Consider the following 26,979-nt stretch of genomic DNA (forward strand, 5'->3'; position numbering starts at 1 on the left):
TCGTGCTTTTCTCAGAAGGTGCGGGCGCCTGGCAAGACGCGAGAGGCGGGGCGCCGCTGACCGCCGCGGGGATTGGGCGAGGGGCGGGGCTGCGGAGGGATTGCGGCGGGCCGCAGCTGGGATAACCTTGAGGCCCAGGAGGCGCTCTCCCGCACACCCGTGACTCGTCCGGACCCTTCAGTCGTCCCACTTAGGCATCGGTGCACACTCCGGAGCACGCCCGAGGTGAGCGGGGAGAGCCTACGCTATCGGGGTCCATGGCCGATGCCTGCTTCTGCGGAGCGCAGGCCCGCCTGCCCACGCGGGACCAAGGCTCCTGGCATCGTGCATCCCAGTCTGGGTTGGGGGAGAATCTACACTCGAGCACAGGTCCTGGGCTTCCAAAGACAGAGGGGCCAGCCAGCTCCTTCCCACGCGCTGGTTCTGGTTCCTCTCCTTTCCTTCTCAATCTGGTTCCACCCTCTTATCTCACTTCTGCCATCCTCTACGCCCTGTTCTCTCCCACTCTTCTCCGAAGCTCATCCTCCTGCATTCACTAGTAGTTCTTTTTCCCTTTTTTCTAGTATTGTGCTAACCCCTTCCCTTCGGTGCCCTCTTTGTAATCTCTCCTCGAAATAACAGCTGCTCTCCCCCTTGTGCCCCCGAATTCATCCTCCATTCAGGTCAGCGTGCTCTTCCAGGGCCGCGTTCGCTGCTCCAGGTCGCCCCTCCCCCTCCATTCTGGTCACGTCCGCGCCACTGCATCCTTTCAGCATCCGGATCCTCGCCCCTCCCCCTCCGCGCAGCTGCCCCCGCCCTCCGCATTCTGGTCACGTCCGCGGACTCCCCTCTGGCCCTCGTGGTCCGCGGCGTGTGGGTAGGATGCAGTCAGTGGCCATCCAGAGAGATGTAGCGACCGGTTACGTAACAGCAGTCTTCCCGGTGGTGGGGCAAGAAGGGATGGCCGCTATTCCTTCCTATTTTGTGCGGCCGCAAATTCATCTGGTTGCCGGCGAAGCACTCGTGCTCCGGGCTATCCGAGCCCTGCGGGGCACGTGCAAGCGCACCATCCTGCGGTGGCCGGGCTGCACGTACCGCAGGGTGCCTGGACCAGCCTGCTGCACTGCTCCAGCGTGCTGGCTGGGGGTGGGGAGGTGGGCGATCAACCAAGGCCGGTTTCCGAATGGAGATACAGCCGGACACGACCGGAACGCTCATAGCCCACAGAGTGCAGTCTAATTAGGGAAGCAAAAATTGTCAAGTCAGTGCTGTGAGGAAGGATGGGGCTGCACGAGGTGGCCCGCACCCAGGGATGAAACGGCAGGAAAGCACCTAGTCTGAAGGTTACATAGAAATACAGTCATGGAAAGATGTCTCTCTTCCAACCCCAGGAGATTGATAGGATAAAGTGAGCTTCGTAATGTAGGTCCAGTCCTGTGTGGAGGCATTGGCGGATGTAAACAGGATTTTTGGAATGTGATGTGATTAATTAATTTTCTGAGGTGGTTCAGCCTCTGGTCCTGCGTCACAAGTGGAGACATTTGCTCCAGGCTGCTGAAGTTATTGGTCTCCGTGTATGTACGGGGCGTACTGGATGCAGTGACTAATCTCAGGTAAAATGGCCAGAAGGGCGTGCACGTGTCTTTTTTTGTCAGTGAATGAAATACAGTTTTGTTGAATACTAAGATACTGAGTCTTTGTTTAGGGCTAAGCTTGGGGAGGCAGGAAGGCTCTGGACACCCAGTATCCCCTTGGAAACGAATTCTCTCTGGATTCCAGTGAGTGTTTACAATGTAGCTAATGTTACTTTGCAACTCCCGAGGAAGGAGCCAGCTATCTAAACAGAAATGTAGCAGCTTTTGTCTTCGACCGTAGGGGTAGAAACAAAGAAACAGGTACCCAAGTCTATGTCTTCCGATTCTCGTCCCTGATTATTCCTGTAAGACCCGCTGTCTTGTAGGAAGTTGGGTTTGGAGATTGTTGCAGTAAGTTCTGTTGCCCCAATACTCAGGGTGTGGCTCTTTTCTAAGGTTCAGAAGGGAGGGGCATGGGTCGAGATTCAAGGTACCATTGTTAGCTAACAATTTACCCTCTGGTGCCTGAGGATGCTGTAGGTAAGGCAGTGAGGCTGTTCTGTGGGAAAGTGTAGTGTAATCCATCACCGGGTCTGGGCAAAGATGACTCAGCCTTTCAACTTAGCGGCATTCGAAAGGATTCTCATCATTGGGTGAGTAGGGAAATTTGGTTCTTCCAGGTTTAGTAAGGCCCCTGCTTAGTCAGTCAATACTGAGCTAGCATGCATTTCCCTAAGTTAAGCATGTGTCACCCAGGCTGCATGGTGGTTCGCGCCAGGATCTCCAGTTTCAGACTACTCAGTCTGAAGCCCTATGGGGGAGGGGCCAGCAAAATGCCGGTGACCAGGTCCTTTGTGCTACCCTAAGAGCAGAAGTGTGAGTGTTTGCTCCTAGTCTATATGTGATAGGACAGCAGCTTCTCATGGAACAAGTATCCAGAATGGCAGTTTCTGTGAAATCATTTGAGTTACTGCTTATTAAGCCAAACTAATTGATCGCTTTCTAGTACACATCTGTTTTCATTTTTAAACATTATATTTAAAGTAATTGTTTAATTCACAGGGAAATTTGTTTTACAAAGAGTTAATACTAAGAACTGTGTCCCAGCCAAGTGTAATGGCCCAAGACTCCTTTAATCCCAGCACTCTGGAGACAAACACAGGCAGATGGCTGAGTTCAGGCCAGCCTGTGCTACATAGAAACTCATAGTGTCTCAAAAGAAAAAAATCCACGTTCCCAGTGAATGACATGGCACATTTCATAGCTGACTCCAAACAACTCAATCTCATGAGGGTTGGATATGCCATCTGTTGTGACATGAAGGTGTTGGTCACAGGAAAGGACATCTTATTTCTTAAAGCTGTTGATTTCTTAATATTGAGTAGAAGAAATGAGGAAACAGTAATGGGCAGGAAGGTAGGGATAAAAATCGGTTGCATTAAACTCACATTACTTGGGCTTTAGTGTCTTTTGCTTCAGCTTTTCTACAGGAAGTCAAGATGAGTTGGCCAAGCACTAAGGTGGAGATTGAGGTAGAGGAAAATGACTCACTTGACTTTCAGTTTCTGGATCATCCCAAATACCCAAGCCAAATTAACTGGTAAACTACAAGAATGATTTGACGCCTGTGAGGTTTTATACATTACTGGTAAGAGTACTTACAGACTGAGTCATCCCTGTAGACTCTAGTACAGACAGGAATAAATGACAGACTTTTTGGTGAATTCCTGACATGATACTTTCTTGGGTGTTGCAATTTTTCCCAAGAGCCAGACTTGGACTGGATATGGAGTAAGAAGAGGTGAGCCTACATGGGTGGTGGCCTGCAAACCCCTGCTGGCCTCTTAAGGCTTAGTGTAGCTGCTCAGCTCAGGACTGGGGGTGGTCTTAAAGACACCAAGCTGTGCAGTGAGGCCACACCCCTACCGTAGTTTGTGCCTCTCTGCACGTAGGAGGCAGGGAGGGCTTCTGAACTGCAGTACCTCTGGTGGCCTCTGAGGCACCTTATCCACTGAAGGGTCTGAGGAACTCTAAGCCTCTTTCCCAAAGCCAGCCAAGCTCTAAAGGAAGCTGCATCCCTTCCAAACATTTTTAAATTAACCTACAGGTCATATTTTGAGTTTGAACTACTGGTATTTCCAGCAATAAGTGTAAAAGATTTTAAGCCATGCCCATTTTTCAGGAGTCCAAACTTAAGGAGTAGGGAAATACCGGGTGTGGTAGCACACATTTTTAATCTTAGCACTCTGGAGGCAGAGGCAGCCAAACCTTGAGTTCAAGAAAGAGCTGGTAATGTAGCTCTTGGTAAAAATGGTTGCCTAACCTGCACAAAGTCTTGATCCATCACTAGCACTACATAAAACGGACATAGTAGCATGTCTTTAATCCCAACATTCAAGAGGTGGTGGCAGGAGAATTGGAATATATTCAGCCTCAGCTGCTTGATGAGCTCAAGGCCAGTCCCAGACACAATCAAAATACTTTTATTTTTGGAAAGTCTAAAAATACAGGTCGTTGTTGATGCTGGGTTTTAGGTGGTAGAAATGCAGGGTTTGAGGTCTTTCTCCCCCTTGGGAAGGAAGTCAATAGTTGGGATCCTATAAAGGTCACTGAAGACAGGCACTCATAGTAAGTAGGTCAGTGCTCTTGGACAGCTGGTGCTGCCTTCCGGAGTTAATCCCCCTCCCATTCAGGGCACTCCTTTAGATGCCGAGAATGTGCCTCCAGTTTTGGAGGCCATTGTGCATTCTGCTTACACCTGGTTCCCTAGACTCCTAAGCAGGGTCCAGAGCGTGGGCATCATTCCCAGAAACACTAGCCACTGAAGCCTGCTAAGGAGGCCACCATGTGCCAAGAGAACAGGAACTTTCTCCCAAATCACCTCCTTCTGGCTCAAACTAGTTCCAGGAGATCCTTGGTACTAAGGACTGGAGTTTCTTTGACCTGACTTTCTGTCCTGAAGTAAAATGGTCTTTCTGGGGGAGTGGTCCTCATAATTCCTTGAAAGAATTTACAGTAGGACCGGTGAGGTTAAGATTAAATAAGAGATGATTTTTGCTTGTTTAATTTTTTTTGACCCCCACAGAAATTTTTAGCTGAAACTCCTAGTAACACCAGACCTTTCTGATACTGAATTTGCTAGGGTTAAGAAGTAGACCTCCCCCTGGGCATGGTAGCAAATGCCTTTAATTCCAGCATTTAGGAGGCAAGGGCAGATGGATATCTTGAGTTTTAGGGTAGCCATGTCTTAAATAAATGAGCCAGGCAGTGGTGGTACATGGCCTGACAGTGCCAGCTCTAGGAATCAAGGTAGCCTTGGGCAGTTTTTATTATTTGTTCTTATGCCTTTTGTGCCTGAGATGAGGGAAGGCAAAACCAGGTGATCTGAGCTGGGCCTATGCATGCCTCAACCTGTGGCCCACACTGAAGCCTGGGCTGCTGTCTCCTTTCTCACAGAGGGGCAATGGCTCTGAGGAAGATACTGCTTCAAGGGCTCAGGCTCAAGAGTAAGGCTCCTGTCCCTGAGCATGGTGTTTACCCCTGTCATTGGATTCGCCAGGCTTCTGCTGCTGGCTGGAGGTTGGCTGTGCATGTGGGTGCCTCCTAAGGAGGAGGATGCTGGCATGGGTGGGGCCGCATGACCTGGCAGGCACTACTACACAAGTAGCTAGCCAATAGGGCAAGCCCTTCATGGACGCTCAATGTGCCCTAAGAAAGTAGGGCCAGAGCTGCTTTCCTGAGCCAGAAAAGAGCTCAGAAAAGGGTTTCTATATATAATATATATAGATACATGGTTGGTTTGAGTTGTGGGGCTCCATAGGGGTCATGAGATAGGCAGGAGAGCCCTGGTTTCGGGGAGCATTCCAGGTCTCAGAGCCTGGAAGAGAGAAGCAGGTTAGTGTTGGTAGGGGACTCACTTAAAGTTTTGCTGGAAGTTTATTTGTCTCCATCCATTGATTGATACATGTTTCTACTTGTCACTTTGTATCTGGTAGCAAGCTAGTCTGCAGGTTACAGGTTAATTTTAAATGGGAAAGCAGGTTGAAATTTTTAAAATTTTACCTGCTAAATTGCATTTCCGGGCCCTGAAGGCAGCAGCCCTTATCTAACAAGGGTTGTACTGTCAACCCTTAGAACAGGCAAAGCAGGAAAAGAAAATTACTGGACTCTGCCATGGAACTTTTTAAAGATTTATTTACACTTCGTTTTTCTTAAAGCATTTTTTTTTTTGGTTTTTTTTTTCTTCGAGAGGGTTTCTCTATGTAGCTTTGGAGACTGTCCTGTAACTAGCTCTGTAGACCAGGCTGGCTTCAAACTCGCAGAGATCCACCTGCCTCTGCCAACCAAGTGCTGGGATTAAAGGCGTGCGCCACCAACACCCGGCTTCTTAAAGCATTTCATATCAACTTTTTTTGTTTTGGTTTTGAGATGGGGTTTTCTTTGTGTAACAGTCCTCCCAAGTGCTGGGGTTAAAGGTGTGCACCACCACCTGGCCACATCAACAGTTTTATGGATAAAGGATGTGACACTGAGCACAGTGACACTAGCAGCATTAGGAAAGCAGCAGCAGGCAGATTTCTGAATTGGAGACCTGTCTGATCTAAGTAGCACCTCCAGTAGGCAGGGCTATATAGTGAGACACTGTTTGAGAGAAGGAGGAGGGAACATGGAAATAAATACTGCCACCCAGGTAACAGACTGGTAATTTTGACATTTATCCTCTGAAGGCTTTTATCTTAAGGTGGAGGAGACCAGGTTTTTATATAAACTTAGAGACTGGCGGTGCACGCCTGTAACCTCAACCTTGAGGAGAGAGGCAATACATAGTGAATTCCAGGCCAGCCAGAGCTACTTAGTGAGACCCTCTCAAGAAAATAGGGATGGTAGTAAATTAACAGGTTTATAAAGGCATTTCAGAGGGAGTCAGTCCTAGTGACTCATGCCTGTACATTTAACACTTGGGAAGTTGAGATAGGAGGAGGATCTTTGTGAGCGAAGCCAGCATGGGATAGTGTGAGCCTCTGCTGGAAAAAAATGAAAGAAAACAAAGTCATCCACGAGATAGCTCAGTGGATGAAGGAACTTGTTTCTGGTGACCCTGGTTCCATCCCCAGAATTCCTAATCTCTGCGCAGTGCCGACCACACACCCCTAAAACTACATTGCAATTTTTGGGTGTTAGGTGGATGGAATACCACTGGGAAGCAAGTGAGGAGTATGTGTGTGTGTGTGTGTGTGTGCTTAGTAGCTGAATCTACCTAAGAGCAATTTCTACCTGGTTAAGGTAGTTACTACAAAGACCTCAGAATTCACCTCAATCCTTGTGCAGCTCTCCAGGGCAAACTGTACTCAGCTCTGAGCAGTCTTTCCAAGTGAGGTCAAGGAGCCACCCTGAGTCAAAAAAACAGCAATATGTCACCGGAAGCCCAGACCCAGAGAGCCAAAGGTATGACTAATCATCAGTGGCCTCAGGCATATGTTTGCAAGGAGCCTGGATGTCTCAGTTGGAGAGAAGCAGCATCTGGTGACTCTTCAGGAAAGTGGGTTCAGTGTCTGTCCCACTCATGCTGACTTCATAGTTGAATTCTGCAGTGAATAGTGGTGCACCCCTGGAATCCAGCACCCAGGAGGCTGGAACTCATAGACGGGTGTGAGTTCAATGCCAGCCTCCATTTGCATTGCATCACTAGTAGGTTACAGAGGTCCCCAGGTCTCAGGAAGCAGAAGTGATTTTTAGATGCATATTCTTCAGTGGTCCAAAAACTCCATGGTTGGCATAGGCAAGGTCCTTTACTGGGAGTCGGGGCAGAGCAAGGATGGGGGGATTATTGTGAACTCAGACTGGAGAGTTTTGGGTCTGAGTTCTTTGGCCTGAGAACTCAGATGAGAAGGACACCCAGCTTCATTTAAGCCTCAATATTCGTAAAACACAAGGCTTCTACAGAGTTATGTTCTCTAACCAGCTCAGTGAGCATTTAGTTGTAAATTGGTAATAAAGTTAAAGCAGAGGTCAGGAAGCTGTTGGGATTGTGACCTGGGTGGTTAATTACCTGGAACGGATGCTCAGGCTACTCAGAGTGCTCTACCTATCAGACAGGGAGGGAATGCAGATGCTTAGAAGCTAGGCCTGGGGAAGCCATGTCTAATGTCAGCACTTGGGAAGATAGATAAAAGAATGAGTTCAAGGTCAACTTAGGTTATAGAGTGGATTCTAGGCTATCTGAGGCTAGCTACTGTGCAATTCTGTTTCCTAGGTTACAGACGACTACTTGGTGTAATTAATGACTTTGGAGCTGTTCCAGTGCTCTTGTGAGCAAAATTTGCTTTGTGTGTCTTGTAATTGTTGCTGTTGTGTTTTTGCTAAAGAGTTCTGGGATTTTGCTTCTTGCCCAGAAGAACTACTTTTTTGTTGCCTATCATTTGGATCTTATGGTCTTATGTCTAATAGAAGCTAAAGAATAAGTTAGGGCAACGAGGCCAGTGAAAACCTAGAACTTTGGAGGTAAAAAGGGCTGGGGACAGTATTTGTTTCCTTGGTCCATGGGACCATATTTTTGAGTTTGGGTAAACATGGTAAAGAGGCTATGTGGGTACCCTACCAAAGCTCATACTTTTGGATTGGTGCCTTATCAGGTGTTTGTATGCTGATAGATTGGTTACAACTTTGGGGGAGGAAAGTACTTACAGCTGGTGGCGTTTTCTTCATGTATGTAAAATGATGTCCTTTTTAGGATTGGTGTGAAAGCTATAGAAATAGCAGCTCTTGTGATACTCCTGCTTGCACTGCCCCCTGCATTGGATAGGAAGTTACTTTTGTTCATCAAGGTCTTGCTGTTTGCTTACAGTGACATTGAGCCCTTAGCCCAATTTGAGGAGCACCCACATAACCAGCACGTGCCAGGCCTCTGTGTAACTTGTGCACAGAGCAATCATACTGGGTTAATGTGTAAGTGGGGTCAGTTGCCTATGCCAAGTGGCTCATTAAGCACTGCCAAGTCTAATTGTACTCTTCAACTCCCCGGGACCCAGGAGTTCAGAAACCATGATGAAACCACACAGCGAAGCCGGAACTGCCTTCATTCAGACCCAGCAGCTCCATGCAGCCATGGCTGACACCTTCCTGGAACATATGTGCCGCCTGGACATTGACTCCTCACCCATCACGGCTCGCAACACTGGCATCATTTGTACCATTGGTGAGTGAGTGTGGCACCCCCCTAAGTGGAGGCTTCCTACCTGATGGTCTCCTAAAAAGCATAGCAATTACAAGACTAACCTGGTTCTGAGTGAGGCACTGTACATATTTCTAGGGGAACTGAAGTCATAGGAAATGCCCATTAAAAAATGTGTGCTTTAGCCGGGCGTTGGAGGCGCACGCCTTTAATCCCAGCACTCGGGAGGCAGAGGCAGGCGGATCTCTGTGAGTTCGAGGCCAGCCTGGTCTACAAAGTGAGTTCCAGGACAGCCTCCAAAACAATGCAGAGAAACCCTGTCTCAAAACCAAAAAAAAAAAAAAAAAAATGTGTGCTTTGCCGGGTAGTGGTGGGGGCATTTGCCTTTAATCCCAGCACTCACGGGGCAGGAGCAGGGGAATCTATCAGTGAGTTTGAGTTGGCCTAGTCTACAGAGCTAATTCCAGGACAGCCAGGGCTACACTAAGAAAGCCTGTCTCAAACCAAAAACAAGAAAGTACACTTTGTTTTCTGTGATAGGTGAAGTTCAGGAGGTCTTCCTTAGGTGATCTTTGCAGGAGTATTTCTGAGACCTCAGATCTTTTTCACATGGTCTGTGTGTCACCAACATCTTGGGGGCAAAGGAAACTGCTTAATTCTACCCTCCACTTTTCCTGATTATATGAGGGGCCCTGAAGAATTTATAGAGAGTGGCAGTGTTTCCCCTCATATACATAAATTAGGAAAGTTGACTAGTATAATACTTTCTGTTAAGTTTTGGAGTTAATGATTTAAAAGCAATGAAAGGATGAAGAATTTGATGCTGAGAAAATTACACACATTTTCTTGTCATGGTTTTCTGCCAGTGGCTTCATATATTTGTTAATAGGTCCTGCTTCCCGGTCTGTGGACATGCTGAAGGAGATGATCAAATCTGGAATGAATGTGGCTCGTCTGAATTTCTCTCATGGAACTCATGAGGTAGGCCTCAGCTAGATTGCTAGGACATTTATTGGAAACAGGTGTGGTATTCATTAACGATATTCCCAGCAGGTGTGAACCCCAGTTTCTTCGTGAATGGGACATTGTCCTAGCCCAACCTGGATTCCCTTTTTCCCAAGTGTCACCTTTGTTGGACTAGACAAACAAGGCCTGCTTTGTCAAGGACCAGGGCTGCCCCTACCCTTAACCTTCACAAAAGGCAGGAAGGATTTAGCTGTAACCCCTCTGGGCCTTCATCTGTCTTAGCTCTGCACTTGGCAACAATGCCTCAGGGTTTCTCCAGTGGCTCCTATGAGTCTGCTCATGCAGTAGGGTTGATTCTGGCTTAGTTCAGTCCTGAGATGATTAGGTAGGGCCATAGGAGTTTCCACTTGACTGAGTCTAGTGTACAAAGTCTGTGGTGGGTCATACTCCCAATCCATTGGCATTGTTTTTCTAGCATCGGGTGTCCCTCCATAAGGTGAGGTAGGAATGCATTTGAGCTGGGGCTATTCATTAAATATTCAGACTGGTGGGGAGGTTATATGCAGGAAACAAATGACAACTGTAAGTTAGAAAAGCTCCCATGCACCGGGCGTTGGTGACACTCGCCTTTAGTCCCAGCAGAGGCAGGTGGATCTCTGTGAGTTCGAGACCAGCCTGGTCTACCAAGCGAATTCCAGCACAGCCTCCAAAACAATACAGAGAAACCCTGTCTCAAAAAACCAAAAAAAAAAAAAAGAAAAAGAAAAGAAAAGCTCCCGTGCTCTCAAGTTTAGAACAACCCATTCTGGCAGATGAAGAGTTACATCTCAAATACTTTCAAACTGGAATTTCTACTGGTGAGCACAGTTCTCTCCCACTTGGTTTGTGTCCTGTAAAAGTATTACCATGTGCTCTATTCTGCCCTCTGACCTTTGGAAGTTTAGACTAAAAATAGAGGAGGAAGAGCTATCCAAGAAAGTGAACCCCTCCTTCCCAGAACATGAGACTCATCATAGATTCCATAACCCATATTCCATAAACAGCCTAGTAGAGGCTTGCCCCCAAATGTCATGGTACCTAGGATAGTCTAGTAAGTACCTACGCAGTATATGACACCTCCTTGTTAGATGTGGTACAGAACTGCCTTGGTATATGTAACGAGTTGGAGACAAGCCTCAGGAACATAGCAAAATCCTGTTAAACCAAAAGGAGGAAGCTTGTTGCTTTCCAAGCTCTGTTGCTATCAGCAGGAACTACCAGGAATAAACACAAGGGTAAGCACAACTCAGGCAAGATTAGATCCACTTGCCATGGTTCTTGTAAGTAGAATCTGCATGGTCTCCGATTTGCAGGACAGTCAGAAAATAAATTTGGGGACATGACTTTTAGGTTTCAAGGCATTTGGATTCTGTAAAATAATACTGTGCTACTCTGTGATGGGGGTGGCCAGTGAGAGTCAGACCTGCTGGGCAGTGGCCAGCTCCAGCTTGACTTTTTTTTTTTTTTACTATAAGAAGCATTTGGGGGCGGTGGTGGCGCACGCCTTTAATCCCAGTACTCGGGAGGCAGAGGCAGGCGGATCTCTGTGAGTTCGAGGCTGGGCTGGACCTATAGCCTCAAACAATACAGAAACCCTGTCTCGAAAAACCAAAAAAAAAAAAGCATTTGGAGATTATCTGTACTTTGAATCTCATTCCTAGATTAGACTTGGGCTTTATTTATTCATTTTAGGTTTTTAGAATGAGGTGAAGTTAACTCCAGAAGATTTTGTCAAGCTGTTCTTATAATGTGTGATGTGCACAGTTTGAGACCATGTGTCAGGTGTCTTATTTCATGTGCTCCTTCGATGAGCTGGGGTGTTTTTGCTCATCTTGATGGTTTTAAGCTCTTCTGGAGACACTGGAATAGTACTCCCTCCCTCTGACAGTACATCTACCAGCTGTATCTGATCCTTTCACATCCTTGGCAGTCTTGTAATTACACTTCTTGCTAGTCACATGGGAAAGATGAACACTTGCTGAACAGGCAGTGCTATGCTGCCGTGCTGACTTTTAAATAGCCTAAATTTAGAGCCTCTACAAGGATGGCACTCATGGTCTCAGTCCTCACTATTTGGTAATGTGCCAGCAAAACCATAGCTGTGACAGAAGACACAATCTACCTTTGTCACCCTGGGTTAGCCAAAGAATCTTCATAATGAAACACCCAAGTTCTAACCATTGGGATTATAATGCAGTTTTATATACATGAGGCCAACTGTATGTTTAGAACACTTGTGAAGGGGCTAAGGTGTTTAGCTCAGCAAGAACAAATCCCTGGGTTCAAACCTCACTCATACTTACAAAGATACATTAGGTCAGGGGGAAAGATTTTAAGTCCTATAAAGTAGAAATTACACAACCATAATTCTTCTATGGAAATTTAGGGCAAATTCCAAAAAGCTATTAGTGCCTCTCTAATTAGTGCTACTGTCAGAAGAGATCCAGCTCTCAGGAGCTTGTAGATGAAGAACTGGTACCAGCTCTGCCCCTATACCCTGTAGATAACAAGCAGGCTTCCAGGTGTCTTAACTGCATGCAGTAGTTAAAAGGCAAACCCCTTAAAGTGATGTGTTATCAGTGGTGGCACACTGTCCGCAGATTCTTTAGATGTCTTGGCTCTGACTCCCAACTAGAAAAAGGAACCGACTTTTAAGGATATTATTGCAAGTGAAGAATAGCAAAGGATAGTTACCAGAGATGGGCCACTGATCACCGGTCCCTCTTCCATATCTAATCAGACCTAAGAAAGTGATTGTGAAAGGAGGCGTCTACATATGACCCGCAATGAGCTGTTTAGCTTGGACCATTGTTAACTTGAGTCAACAACTTTGGGTTTGAATTGAGGTTGGGATCAATAGTGGACACGGACTGCCAGGGCAGACTTCAAACACAAATCCTGGGTCCTTTACCTGCCCCATTTGTTAGCCTTCTCTGAGTCCTAGGGATATTGGGGCAACTGAAGGGACATAAAACTGCTTTTAATAGTGGATGGATTCACATTCCTGCCCTGAGTGGGTTTAATGACCGTGTCTTCGGGTTTGCTGTTGGGGTTAGTTCTGTGGTGTTTAAAGTTGGGAGAGAGGAATGGATGCTGATCAGATTATGGGATGGGGTGAGGATAGAGTTTAAACAAGTAGGGAATAGGAACTGGAGTCAGTTGTGCAGGGCTCCTGTCAATCAATCTCCCTTCTTTCCCCAGTATCATGCAGAAACTATCAAGAATGTGCGTACAGCCACAGAAAGCTTCGCATCTGACCCCATCCTCTACCGACCTGTTGCTGTGGCTCTGGACACAAAGGGACCTGAGATCAGGACTGGACTCATCAAAGGCGTGAGTATCCCAGGAAGCCAGGAGTGCTGAGAGTAGGCAGCCCTCCCTCTCTGGTTGCCTTCTCTAGTTTCTGACTGTCTGGGTTAGTGTTTTAGAGTTTAAGTCTACCAATGATAGTATTTTTAGTAATGTATATGGGTGTGGGTGTTTTGTGTGGCTGTGCATACTGTGGACCAGCTGCTGAAAGATTCTGTGTCCCCTGGAACTGGAGTTATGGATATTTTTGAGCCACCATATGGATGCTGGGAATTGAACCTAAATCTTCTGCATGAACAATGAGTGCCATCTCTCCAATCCCTGCACGAGATTATTACCTAAGTCTCACTAGTGAACAGGGCTTTTTCTTCCTGTTTCCTCAGTAAACAAAGATGGTAAAAATTTATTCAAAGGAAGAAGGTCTCTTGGTAGTTTGAACCCGGGTTTGAGCAGGGGTGCTGACTTCTGCAGTTCACACACCCATGGGCTGTCTTGAATCTACAGAGCGGCACTGCAGAAGTGGAGCTGAAGAAGGGAGCCACCCTGAAGATCACCCTGGACAATGCCTACATGGAGAAGTGTGATGAGAACATCCTGTGGCTGGACTATAAGAACATCTGTAAGGTGGTGGAGGTGGGCAGCAAGATCTACGTGGATGACGGGCTCATTTCACTGCAGGTGAAGGAGAAAGGTATGCATGGTCCATGACCAATTCACATCTCTAGGGCTCTCAAGTTGAATCTATTTTAACTCCTTGCCTACCATGTATGAGGAGGACCTGGCTTCCATCTCTGGAGGATCAGAAGTAAAAAAAAACAAACTCCCAAGGAACAGGTGGGTGGGCGAGCCTTGGCATTTAGTCCTAACACTTGGGGTCCAATGGCAGGTGGGTCTCTCAATGTGGCATGTAAAATATTTCTATGTGCCTTTGAATTTTGTTTTTTAAAGATTTATTTACTTTTATATGCATGGTGTTCTGCCTGAATGTATACCTACGTGACAGAAGAGGGCACCAAATCTCATTACAGATGGTTGTGAACCAACCATGTGGTTGGTGGCAATTGCCATCTCTCCCGTCCTCCTAAGTACCTTTGAATGCCAGCTACATCTTACATGGCTAAGTGGTTTATGTGTTCATTGTTTCATTTTGGTTTTAAGAGAGGGTTTCCTGTTGCCTAGGCTGGGCTTTACTGTGTAACTGAGGTGAGATTGAACTCCTGATTCACTAGCCTGGCTATTTATTCTGAGACAAGGTCTCACTTTGTAGCCCTGACTGAGTAGGAGACCACTGTGTAGACCACCTTAGTCTTGAACTGGGTTTTTTCTGCATCTTGAGTGCTAGGATAATTAAGCTGCGCTACCACACCCAGAACTCAAAATTTCTTAGCAACCTGTACATAGGTATTGTTTACAGGTGTAGAAACTGACTTACAACATCATATTGTAATCTGGCTTGCTTGTGACTCCTCCATGTGATGCACTGACATTGGGAAAGGGGCAGGGGACCCTACTGCTGACTGCCTGCAAGATGAGGCTGGTCCTCACCACTCTGATCCTTCACCTACACAGGTGCTGACTTCCTGGTGACAGAGGTGGAGAATGGTGGCTCCTTGGGCAGCAAGAAGGGGGTGAACCTCCCTGGAGCTGCTGTGGATCTCCCTGCTGTGTCAGAAAAGGACATCCAGGACCTGAAGTTTGGGGTGGAGCAGGATGTAGACATGGTGTTTGCGTCTTTCATCCGCAAGGCAGCCGATGTGCATGAGGTTAGGAAGGTCCTGGGAGAGAAGGGCAAGAACATCAAGATCATCAGCAAAATCGAGAACCATGAAGGCGTCCGCAGGTGAGTCCTGTAGCCACCTGTCTTGGGGTTGGGGGAATCCTGGATCTCTGCCCAGCAGATGCAGCCTGCCAGGTCTGGTATCCATGCTGAAGCTTGTAGAATCATAGTCTTCACTTGGAAAACAATGATTCTGACAGTGGTCTGTTCGACTTCCCATAGGAAAGAAAGCATATGATGCTTGCTTGGTTAAGTTGGTGTTCAAAGGCAAAGTAGGGTGACTCACTTGGCACCTGTTCCATCTTGATAAGCCATAGGTGCTATTGGACCTGGATGTTCCTTCAGCCCTGTAGGGACTCCGGGCGGGGCACCTCAAAGGTCAGCACTCAGAAACCTTAGCTAAGTGAAGCCATGGGCACCTGCTGGCCTCGCTCTTTGTTGGAAGTACCAATTAGAGAAGTACTATACAAGGGGCTATAAGAGCCAGACGGAAGAGAAGTCAGGCCACGCGACTAAAGATCATCCGCCTCACCCTTCTTCTGCTCCGTGAAGCAGTCATAGTGGTGTAAGGAACCCAGCAAGCCTACTACTCGGGGTTGCTTGGATGCCTGAGTAGTAGGCATCCTTTATTCTGTGCTTCCTGTTATATATCATCTCTCCTCTGCATCAGGTTTGATGAGATTTTGGAGGCCAGTGATGGGATCATGGTGGCTCGTGGTGACCTGGGCATTGAGATTCCTGCAGAGAAGGTCTTCTTGGCTCAGAAGATGATGATCGGACGATGCAACCGAGCTGGAAAGCCTGTCATCTGTGCCACTCAGGCAAGGGCTTCTTCCTTTCTTTTGTGTGTGTACTCTTTGGGTCTTGTCCCATGGTCCCTGTTCTACAGACACGTGTGCATATACATAGCTGTCCTCTGCTCCTACACACTATCCAGAGAGTCATCTTGGCAATTGCTTATCACTGAACATGGCCCATAGTCTCACTGAATGCTCGTCTGTCCCCTCCTAGATGCTGGAGAGCATGATCAAGAAACCTCGCCCAACCCGTGCTGAGGGCAGTGATGTGGCCAATGCAGTCCTTGATGGAGCTGACTGCATCATGCTGTCAGGAGAAACAGCCAAGGGGGATTACCCTCTGGAAGCTGTCCGCATGCAGCACCTGGTAAGTTCTTCTGAGCCTGGGGTGGAAGCAACACAGGCTTCTGCTTCCTTTTCATCATCTCTTCTCTTTCGCCTTCTTCCCTGGAGGATGCCACTCTGATTACAGAGGCCTGGTACCTCTGCTCTAGTCTGAAAGAGCTAAGAGTTTGTTCCCATTTGGTCTCATGGGTTGATACCCTACTAACTAGTCCCATGGACAGATGCTTCTCCACTGCAGGCTGTACCCACCACGCTGAGCTGTTTTGAGCTGGCTTTGCATGGTACCTGTGTCCTGGGACTGCATCCCTTGCTGTGCCACACCTAAACTAGGGGTACAAAATAGAGCTGGGGGTGGAAGGAAAAGTGCTTAGGAACAATAGACTTTCAGCAGCAGCATCTTACCGATGGAGACCCAGTTCCTGAGCCCTATGTTCTGCCCTGGAACTGGGCTTTTACTTTTACCTGATGAAAGAGTATTGTAAATTAACTCCTTGAGCTTTTCTACTCCATTTTCAGCCAGCAAAGGACCCCTGTCCTTTTTTTTTTTCTTTTTAAATTTAAAGTAGAATCAAGGTTGTTTCACATGTCAATTCCAGGTCCCTCTCTGTTTCCCTCCCTTCCTTCTGTGCCCTCCCACCAACCCCCCAATATCCCCTCACTTCCCCAGGGAGGGTGAGGCCCTCCATAGGGGTGTCCATAGTCTGTCATAGACCCCTGGCCTTTTTGTGACCCCAGTTCCACCAGTCCCCATATTTAAGCCAACTGAAAAAAACAAAAGAACAGCACTCTCTGGATTAGCCATCATACCTTTCTTCATCTGTGTCTGATTATTGAGTTTGCAGAAATTCCAAGGTGAACTGTATTCGTGGCTGTTTAAACTTTTCTATGGCTTTATTATCTGTGCCTCTTCTGAAACTGACAAACAAGCCCTGTTGCTGTTCTGATTGGTATTCTGGGCTCACAGAGCTGCCCATGGCAAGTAGTTGCTCCTTGTCCCAGACAACCTTGTGCCTTCAGTTGCTGCCTTCCTGCTTTTACACCGCATAGCCCTTATCTGCTTAGTCATCCGGCCACAGCGTGGTCAGGAACAGGTTAAGGACAACGTTGACTGGGTATTCTGAAGCATGTAACCACATAATGTATGTATAGCTGGAGGCAAGTTATATGACCTCAAGACCTTGCCCTAAGATGGGTTTGATGAGATAGTAATTATAGCGTTAGCATTAAACATTTACTGCCGTCATTAAATTTTAGATAAGCCTCTGAACACGATGTAATCTTCATGACCCCAATCTGTGAATGAGAATCACATGATGTGATAATATGGGTTTGAGGCCAGGTGTACTTTCTGTGGTGCCCGCCACGGGTCCATTTGCTGCACCATGCTGGAACAGCAGATGTGGCCGGGTCCTATCTTCCATGCCCTGGTCTTTCCTATGGACAAGACACCTTGGAACCTTGGGACTGCATGGCGCTGCTCAGAAGATGAGTCACAGAATCTGGGTTAAACTGGCTGCCCCTCCATGGAGTACAACCCTTTCTCTCCATTAACACTTCGGACAGCTTCTCCCCTACCTATTTGCTGTTTCCTCCTGTGTCTAACGGATGCAGTTCATGACCTGGAATTCAGAGCTAGGCACCCTGGCTATGGTTCTTGGTTCTTTGCACTGTGTGCATTCCATTCTTAACCAAAGGAATACTTTTCTGCTTGTGAATCTGCTTATATTGTCAAATCAGTGAGGTGATTTGCTGGTTCCTTCTCATCCCTCCCATACTAAGATGCTGGTGATTATTGCATTCTATTTCCTTACCTGAACAGGTATCTGTAATGTAATGCTAGCTTTCTTGCAACAGGTTTAATTACTAAGTTTTAATCTGTATTTTGACATGCATGCATGCTTTCATGGGCATCATTCTCTTCACATGGTTGTTCAATGTACTGCTCTCGAGTGAGCCAGGCTTTCCACCGTTTTCTGTAGGGCTGGTACACTGTGCAACTCTTAACCCTTGACCCCAGCTTTCCAGAGCTGCCTCAGTGTTTCCACTGTAAACACTGGGAAAGTGCCCGTGTGTCCAGCTGGGCTGGAAGCCCTGTTGTAGTCAGACAGCCGTGTGAAGAGGGAAGGGCCTATTCAATTCCTTCCTGTTATAGCTGTGTCATGAGGCAGTGTGGTCAGATGGAAGTGATGTGGCCTCTGCCTTGGCATCTTTCCATGTCAAGGTCCTAGGGCCTAACACTTTGTCCCTTTCTTAGCTTTAGTCAAAAAAAAAACATTTATAGCCAGATATTGATTGTGCGTGCCCATTATCCCAGTACTTGGAAGGCTCAGACCAAGAATGACTTTGAGGCCGGCAGGGGCAAGTTTATGGCCAATAAGGGCCACGGTGTAAGATCTCAAAAACTCATGGGGCCAGGGGGGATAAAAAAGAAATTGGAGGGGGAAATCCCAAGTGGGTAAATAAAGTCTTTCCAGAAAGGAAAAGTTTTTTTGTATTGGACTTGGACCACCCTGCCTCTGTATCTGCCCAAAGGACAGGCTTAACTACCTTCCTCTCTGATTAATCCCCTCTTGTCTTTCCATGTATTGTCTCTCCTGTTCTTGTCTTCATCCCTCTTATCCCTACTACCCTAACCCTTACAGATAGCTCGAGAGGCTGAGGCAGCCATGTTCCACCGTCTGCTGTTTGAAGAACTTGTGCGAGCCTCCAATCCCTCCACAGACCTCATGGAGGCCATGGCCATGGGCAGCGTGGAGGCTTCTTATAAATGTTTAGCAGGAGCTTTGATAGTTCTGACGGAGTCTGGCAGGTAGGGCCCTGAGGGCAGGTATTGCTATAGGATAACCGCTTCTCACTCCAGCCACTTCAGGAAAAGGCAACTAGGCCAGCTTTGTGCCTGAGCTTGGGCACAGCCTCTCTCCTTCATTCAGGAAGGCAGCCAGGAAGGTCATATTATAGGGCAGAACCAAAGTACTCCCTCATGGGGACAGTGGAAGTCACAGGCACCGGTGAGGATGGTTTCTGTGGAGTTTTTTAATTTGCTCAATTTAGAAGAGTTCAGTGACTGTTCCTCCTGGCCCTTTTTTGCCAGGGGACATCTTCCCAGTTGTCTGTGACTCACCATCCCTCTCCATTTGTGACAAAGCTCTGACAAAGCCCTGTCCCCCCTCCCTTCGTCCCTCTGGACGGATGTTGCTCCCCTAGATTGCCCGTGAGGCAGAGGCCGCCATCTACCACTTGCAGTTATTCGAGGAACTCCGCCGTCTGGCGCCTATTACCAGCGACCCCACAGAAGCTGCTGCCGTAGGTGCCGTGGAGGCCTCTTTCAAGTGTTGCAGTGGGGCTATTATCGTGCTCACCAAATCTGGCAGGTAGGAGGCGGCAATGGCTCCCTGGGGATGCTCTCCTCAATTGGCAACCCCAAGAGTGGCTCTGGGCCAAGTTTGGCTGCCACCAAAGGTATACCAAACCATTTGGCTCCAATAAATTGAGCTTGCCTCACAATGGGAAGCAAATATCCAGTTTTGCCTAGTTTAGTTACCATGTGGTCTTGAAAAATACATTGGTGGGCAGGTGAGAGTTTAGCTCAACTGCTAAACTTGCTTGCTATGCAAGCCTGACCTATATTTGGTCTCCAGAACCCACAAAGGAAGGATACCAGCTGACCCCTGGTATCATATGGGTGTCGGCAGATACACTAATGTGATAAGCACTTGAAAATTCCACTTGGACCAAGCAGTGATAGTGCTCGCCTTTACTCCCAGCACTTCGGAGGCAGAGGCAGGCAGATATCCCTGAGTTTGAGGCCAGCTTGGTCTATAGAGAGAGTGCCAGTCTCCAAAGCTAAACAGAGAAACCTTGTCTTGAAAACAAAACAAAAAAAATTCCACTTGGAGGGGTTTGAGATAACATCTGAGCAGGTAAAGTACTTGTTGCACAAGGGTTTGAACTGGAATCTAGCACCTATGGTAAGAATGCATGCAGCCAGGAGGGTACTCAGGGCTTCCCATCAAGCCAGTCAAGAGTTACAGATTCTGTAAGATCCTGTCAGAAAATGTGATTAGGAGAGGTGACTTGTCCTCTGAGGGCACTGGCTGCTCTTCCAGAGGCCCAGCACACCTGCATGGCAGCTCACAAATGTCTGTATAGTTCTAGAGGAGTCCAATGCCCTCCTCTAACCCCTGCAGGAGGTACGTGCATGTGGTACACAGGTGCATGTGTGGGGAAAATGCCCTTAGGCATAAAGTGAAAAAGAATGAAGTGTGGAGAGTTAAAGGGTGGTACCTGGTACCAACTCATGGCCTCTGCACGTGGCACACAGACATGGACCTGTGTGCGCCACACACACACTACACAATAAGTGAAAATATCCAGGCGTGTAATGTCCATGCTCATGAGGCAGAGGAAGGAAGGTCATTAGTGAGCTATAAGATCTATGCTGAGCCGGGCGTTGGTGACGCACGCCTTTAATCCCAGCACTTGGGAGGCAGAGGCAGGCGGATCTTTGTTCGTTCAAGGCCTGGTTGGACTGACAGCCTCAAACAATACTGAGAAAACCTGTCTCGTAAAAACAAAAAAAAAGATCTATGCTGAGTTTGTACCTCAGCCCCTGCACTTTGGCTATTAGCTCTAAGCTTCTGGGGTTACACTGAGAACTTGCTGATTCCAGCAGCCACCCTTTCAAGGCCTTGTGGATGCAGGCCAGCATGAAGAAGGGTAGTTAGTCTCTGCTATGTTTTGTCTGGTTTCCACAGTACTTCTTGTTGGTTGATTCAGCAAGCCTCAGACACCTGCTAGAAGTGGACACCTGTCACAGGCTGTTTTGAGAAGGGATCACTGCATTCCCAAAGGATCTAGAGGAGCTAAGCATTTACTGTGCAATGCCTGGTCACTGCCTGGATTTCTAAAGCCTTAGAAATTTTTCTGTAGCACCGAGTGTGTTTTGGGAACTGCCTTGGGAACAGCATAGTAACACAGTCTTAATGTTTGCTCCCTGAGTCTTGTGGCCTTGCTGCTGCTGATTGCAGATACCAGGAGCTAGTTGTGTGCTGCTTGGTTTTTAAATGTTACTGGCAGCTGTGGGTGCTTGATTGCCCAAAGCTCTCTCCCTGCTACACAGAAAGGTTCACACTATGGGAGGGATGGGTCCTGTGGGACTCCCTACTGAAACCAACAGCACAGTTTAGAAAGAACAAAGGACAGGATGTGGGGCTGGCCAGTCCCTGGAACAGAGTAAGCTCTCAGTGGGCAAGGCCTGTTCCTCAGTTGTGTTAGCGAGTGAGCTCCTGCTGAAAGTGTGTCTCCTGGGTCTTGTGACAAGTGTTTTACGGTCTATCCTGTTTCCTATCTCAGGAGCGCTCACCAGGTGGCTAGGTACCGCCCACGTGCTCCCATCATTGCTGTGACTCGCAATCCCCAGACAGCTCGTCAGGCCCATCTGTACCGTGGCATCTTCCCTGTGCTGTGTAAAGATGCGGTATTGGACGCCTGGGCTGAGGATGTAGACCTCCGTGTGAATTTGGCCATGAATGTTGGTATGTAACTGGAAGCAAGAAGATGGGGTGCTGAGCAATGGCTTTGTGGGTTTGTGGGAATCCTGAAACTTAATTCTCTGAAGTCTTGGGCTAAGCCTTATTTTGTCCTCACCCTCCCAGTTTGGGGCTCAAGGCAAAATTAATTGCCTCTCCTCATTAAGACTGGCTGGGGCTACTGTGCTGTGGGCGGGGCACATAGGTTATGTACTGCTGCTGTGGCCATTGTTCCTCTATAAGGTTGGACATTGGGGCGAGAGGAGGCAGCTGGCTCTGAATGATCTCGAAAGGTCCCTACAGTCTGAGTTCAGCCATTGTTTAGGCTAGGAAGTTTGCACCACCTTGTGGTTTCGGGTGGCCTGATCCCCCATCATATGCAAGGGGATTGTAGGTAGCTCTTTGGGTCGTTTGCCCTGGAATGCCTGGCTTGCCCCTGGGCTATGAGGGAAATGCCACCTTGTGGTAGGAGGGAGTAGTGATTTTTCAATTGGCGCCGTTTGGGGCAGTTACCCCAAGTGTTTACCTCTGTTCACCAACCTTTCTGCTCTTTCAGGCAAGGCCCGAGGCTTCTTCAAGAAGGGAGATGTGGTCATTGTGCTGACTGGGTGGCGCCCTGGCTCTGGCTTCACCAACACCATGCGTGTCGTGCCTGTGCCTTGATGGCGCTCTGGAGCCCCTCTTCTAGCCCTTGTCCCATTCCCCTCCCCCATCCCATCCATTAGGCCAGCAACGCTTGTAGAGCTCACTCTGGGCCATACTGTGGCGCTGGTGGGCTGGGACACCAGGGAAAATTAATGCCTTTGAAATATGGACTAGAGCCCAGCTGTCTATCATGGCCCTACCCAAGCTAGGGGTGAAGGAGGAATGCAGAATTGGAAACCCTCTGCCTTTATCACAAAAGGGCAGCAACATCTCTGTTTTGCTCCTGTAGAAAGTTGCCCAGCCATGGCCTGGCTGTCAGGAGACAGCAAGAGTCGGGGCTTAGGGCGTGGGGCCCAGGTTCCTGTGTAGATAACCCTTGACCCTGGGCCTGATTTGCTTCCCCAACAGCTTTGGCCTCCCCGTTCCTCCTTGTGCACTCCACTCAGCTGTGACTGCAGGCACACACACTCCACTCTCCACCTCCTCTTCTGCAGCATCTCCAGGCCTGTTGCTATAGTGCCCACCTGAATGTCAATAAACAGCAGCTGAAGCACCTGTGTCGTGTTCTTTTCTGCTGGGGGGAGTGGTTGAGCCCTGCCCTCTGAGCAGGTGAAAGTGACGACAGCCTTGTGCCCGGCCTTGGGTGCTATAGCTCCACCAGATGACATGCAGGGCAACTGAATGCTATATATCTACATACTGAATAAATATATATATTGCCTGTCCCAGCATCTGGGCTGTGTTGGAAAGGACACTATTCTGTTGAGGACAAAGAGGAGAATGGCCAGAAACAAGTCCAACTTGGACCTGTAATGATTCCTAGACTCAAGGACTTAGGTGACTCTTGTGCTAGCGGGTTGGCCCCTGTAGTAAATAACGCTTTTAGGGTGCTATGGGATGAGTCTTGACACCAGAAAACCCTCAGGTTCCATAACAGTTAAAACACTCAGGAACTAGGTACTGCAGGACCTCCACTTTGCTCCTGGTTATTCCCAAAAGCCAAAACCATCCAGTGGAGATACCTGAGGCCTGAGAAGTTGGAGCGCCTAGAGCTCAGGTCAATGAACAAAAGAGGACAGAACTGGAATAGAATAAAGGCGCCTGCGTTAGCTTGTTACCACCACCCAGTGTGTGGACCTATAATAATAGTTGCAGGCCTGGCTTCTCGGACCTCGCAATTTTCAAGACCTAACGAAGACCTGTCTGCTGCTGGGCCCCACAAAGGCGATTTGGGAGCGGGGAAGGCTCCACCAATGACCTGAGCTCATTCTGAGCAAGCGGCCAATGGGCGGGCGGGGGTGGGCTTTCCCCTGGGTAGGCGGGACCCAGAGGGCACTGAGTCTGGCGCGCCGTTCTGGGCTCCAGGAGAAAGCGCTGAGATGACCGCTCTGAGCCATAGCGAGCCTGTCGAGGCGGGCAGGTAAGGGCGGCGTCCCTGGGCTCCGAATTCCGGAGGCTCCGGCGAGGGCAGGGCGGCTCTGGGAGCATAGCACCTGGGCGTCTTCCGCCTGTAGATCGCGTACTTTCCCGGCCGCGGGAATTCCGGTTCGGGTCAAGCTTCTCGGGGACCCTGTACCGCCGTGAGGTGTGTGCATCGCGTGCAGTGTGTCCGAGGATCGGTGTTGGCGGCTTCGGGCGAACAGAAAGCACGTTCCTGGGCTCACCTCCTGTCGGCCACCTTCGCGGTCCATTCATTTGTGTTTTCATTCATTTCTCACCATAACGACCCCCCAATCCCGATTGCCTCCATCTCCCAGCTGGTTTTTCCCCGCGGGCCCCTGTAAAATCAGTTCCTCTTCTCTCCCTGCGGGATCTACTCCAGGAGTGCACGCGTCTGCCCCGGAGGCAGCGTGGAGCTGTCCCAGCACGACTCGGCCGCACCCCGTTTGCCAGGCCCGGGCGGGCTGGGGCCGGTCTCCAAGCCCGGAGAGCTGGTCCAAAGTCGACCTGGGAGGAAAGTAAAGTTCTTCAGCTGGAGGAGAGTAAGAAGGCAGGGAAGGCATGAGGTGGCATGGCAGGTGGCATCAAGAATGGGAGCTGGGTGTGTAATATTTACCTAACATGCACAAGGCTCTGGGTCCGATCCTCAGCACCATAAAAACCAGATGTCGGTGATGCACACTTACAATCCCAGCACAGTATCCAAGATGGTTTATTCTTTTTTTTTTTTTTCGGTTTTTCGAGACAGGGTTTCTCTGTATTGTTTTGGAGGCTGTCCTGGAACTCGCTCTGTAGACCAGGATGGCCTCGAACTCACAGAGATCAGCCTGCCTCTGCCTCCCGAGTGCTGGGATTAAAGGCGTGCGCCACCAACGCCCGGCTCAAGATGGTTTATTCTTGCTAACCTCTGGGAGGCTCATGCGTGAGCTGAGATTCAGAGTCATCCTGGACCACATAATGAATTCAGGACCAGTCCTGGGGAGTGTGTGTGTGGGGCCTCGGAGGGTTAACTCTTGACGTCTTGAGGTTCTGTGGATGAGATTATTTGGGCAGCTCATGAATGAAACTAAACTCCTACTCCCACCCAGTCCCAAACCTACAACATCTGGACATCCCCGCTAGCTGGGATGGATCTAGGTAGCACTAATGTGATCTTGTTCCTACATTAACCCTGGAAACAGGGGTGTGAGTTTAGCGGCTCAGCCCTCTAAGGGCTTGAGGAGGTGGGATGTTCAGCTCGCTGCTAGCTGCCTCTGTGCTTGTCTCCTCCTTCAACATACATGATTGTGCAAAGGTGCCCCCCCTTGCAGAGACCTGACAAGCTGAATATCCACCCCTGGATTGTTAGCTCTGAATTCCACTCCTGATACGGTAAAGACAAAATATTACTGGAAGAGATGGGTGGAAGGTTCTCCCAGTCTGTAGACTGCTCTGCAGTCTTCTCCTAAGGCCACTTGGAGTCCAGCACAGTGGGCACACTCTTAGAGTGTTTTGTTTTTTGAGACAGCATTTTTTTCTGTAGCTTTGGAGCCTGTCCTGGAACTGGAACAGGCTGGCCTCGAACTCATAGAGATCTGCCTGTCTCTGCTTCCCAAGTGCTAGGATTAAAGATGTGCACCACCACTGACCAGCCCTCCTTTAATTCTGCATCCATCTTTGATGCAGTTATAAGCTTGACAGAGGTCAGGCTTGGCCTCTTCATATAGGCTGTAGGGTGTCAGTCTCTCATCACCCATTTTCTCTAACCTGTAAGCTATGATTTATTCTCCTACCTGTTTACTAGTGGAGAGGAAAGGGATCAGGTAGATAGCCCTAAGAATGAGTTTCCTGAAGCTGGGAGATGACTCTGTAGATAGCAACACTGTTGTTAAGTGTGAGGGCCTGATCTCCAGATGGGTATGGCCACTTGTACCTGCAACTCAACTAACAAAAGTAAGCAGATGTGGGAAGAAGAGGGGAAGGGAAACAGTTTGTCCCTTTGAAGCGTATATGTTTAAGAGCAATGCGCGCTGCAGCACGCAGGTACACCTTGAGGGAAACTGCGTTCTTAATTACATAGGAAGTGTCCTGTAGTTGATTACCTGCACACATTCAAAGACACCAGAGGAGGATGTCCTGCTCTTGTCCTGCTCTACTGTTCTTTGTCCCTTGAGACAAGGTCTCCCACTGAACCTGGAGCTAGGCTGGCAGCCAGCAAGCCCCCAATGATCTCTCTATCTTCTCCTTGGTTTTTTATTTTATTTCATTATTATTATTATTATTTTGGTTTTTTGCGACAGGGCTTTTCTGTGCAGCCTTGGAGCCTGTCCTGGAACTTGATCTGTAGAACAGGCTAGCCTCAAACTTACAGAGATCCGCCTGCCTCTGGGATTAAAGGTTGGTGTCTGACTATCTTTTCCTTCTTTAGTGTTAGGCTATCTACCTACCTACCTTCCTACCTACCTTCTGGCCTACTTATCTTGCCGTCCCAGAGATTGGCTCCAGGGCTAGGCAAGTGCTCTATCACTAAGATATATCCCCAAGTTTTTCAATTTTTAAAAATTTATTATTTATTATTGATTTTTTTTCAGAAGGTTCTCGTGTTCACCCAGGCTAGTCTCATACTTGATATATGGCTGAAAATGACATTGGGCTCTTTTTTACTTTTATTTATTAGTCTCCCGCTCATGAGTACCAAGGCACAGGTGTGGAAGTCAAAGGACAACTTATTTGTTTTTGTTTTCCGGTAAGGGTCTCATTGTGTAGTCCTGACAGGCTCACAGAGTCCACCCACCTCTGCCTCCTGGGTGCCCAGATTAAGGGGGTGCACCACCACACCTGGCAAAGGGGAACTTTTTTTTAAATATTTATTTATTTATTATATACACAGTGTTCTGCCTTCATGTATTCCTGCAGGTCATAACAGGGCACCAAACCTCATTACAGATGGTTGTGAGCTTTGACCCAGGGATGGTGCAGTTGAGCATTATTCAATTTCCATGAGTTTGTAGGTTTTCTGCAATTTGTGTTGTTGTTGAATTCTAATTTTAAGGCATGGTGGTCTGATAAGATGCATGGAGTTATTCCAATTTTTTTGTAGCTGCTGAGGTTTGATATGTTGCCAAGTATGTGGTCGATTTTTGAGAAGGTTCCATGTGGTAGTGAGAAGAAGGTATATTCTTTTTTATGTGGATGAAATGTTCTATAGATATCTGTTAATCCCAGTTGGGTCATTACTTCTATTAGACCCTTTGTTTCTTTGTTGAGTTTCTGTCTGGTATTCCTGTCTAGTGGTGAGAGTGGTGTGTTGAAATCTCCCACTATAACTCAGGACCTCTGGAAGAGCAGCCAGTGCTCTTAACCTCTGAGCCATCTCTCCAGCCCAAAGGAGAACTTTTGGGGAGTTGTTCTCCTTTCCACCATAAATTCT

General features: G+C 48.1%; 2 protein-coding genes across 4 annotated transcripts in view; both read left to right on the forward strand.

The window, feature by feature from the left end:
• The first annotated feature begins 67 nt into the window (after window positions 1-67).
• On the forward strand, window positions 68-22,683 carry Pkm (pyruvate kinase M1/2). Of its 3 annotated transcripts, none has more exons than XM_040729809.1 (12): window positions 2,142-2,206; window positions 6,882-6,998; window positions 8,582-8,748; window positions 9,614-9,705; window positions 12,931-13,062; window positions 13,543-13,729; window positions 14,608-14,878; window positions 15,486-15,636; window positions 15,827-15,979; window positions 18,600-18,766; window positions 21,310-21,491; window positions 22,042-22,683. In XM_040729809.1, the coding sequence occupies exons 1-12, from the start codon at window positions 2,157-2,159 to the stop codon at window positions 22,146-22,148; spliced, it is 1,776 nt and encodes a 591-aa protein (XP_040585743.1). In that variant the 5' UTR covers window positions 2,142-2,156; the 3' UTR covers window positions 22,149-22,683. The 3 variants fall into 3 exon arrangements, with proteins under 3 accessions (XP_021082538.2, XP_040585743.1, XP_040585744.1); XM_040729810.1 differs by lacking the exon at window positions 18,600-18,766 and adding an exon at window positions 19,162-19,328; XM_021226879.2 differs by lacking the exons at window positions 2,142-2,206; window positions 6,882-6,998; window positions 18,600-18,766 and adding exons at window positions 68-225; window positions 19,162-19,328.
• Window positions 22,684-23,454: 771 nt separating this feature from the next.
• Gramd2a (GRAM domain containing 2A) overlaps window positions 23,455-26,979 on the forward strand; it is a 35,824-nt gene continuing 32,299 nt past the window's right edge. Inside the window, exon 1 of the mRNA XM_021226881.2 lies at window positions 23,455-23,550. Coding sequence (XP_021082540.1) covers window positions 23,510-23,550 — 41 coding nt within the window. The 5' untranslated portion in view covers window positions 23,455-23,509. The remainder of the gene's footprint in view (window positions 23,551-26,979) is intronic.

Source organism: Mesocricetus auratus, unplaced genomic scaffold (assembly GCF_017639785.1).
Source record: "Mesocricetus auratus isolate SY011 unplaced genomic scaffold, BCM_Maur_2.0 Super-Scaffold_100022, whole genome shotgun sequence".
Lineage (NCBI taxonomy): Eukaryota > Metazoa > Chordata > Mammalia > Rodentia > Cricetidae > Mesocricetus > Mesocricetus auratus.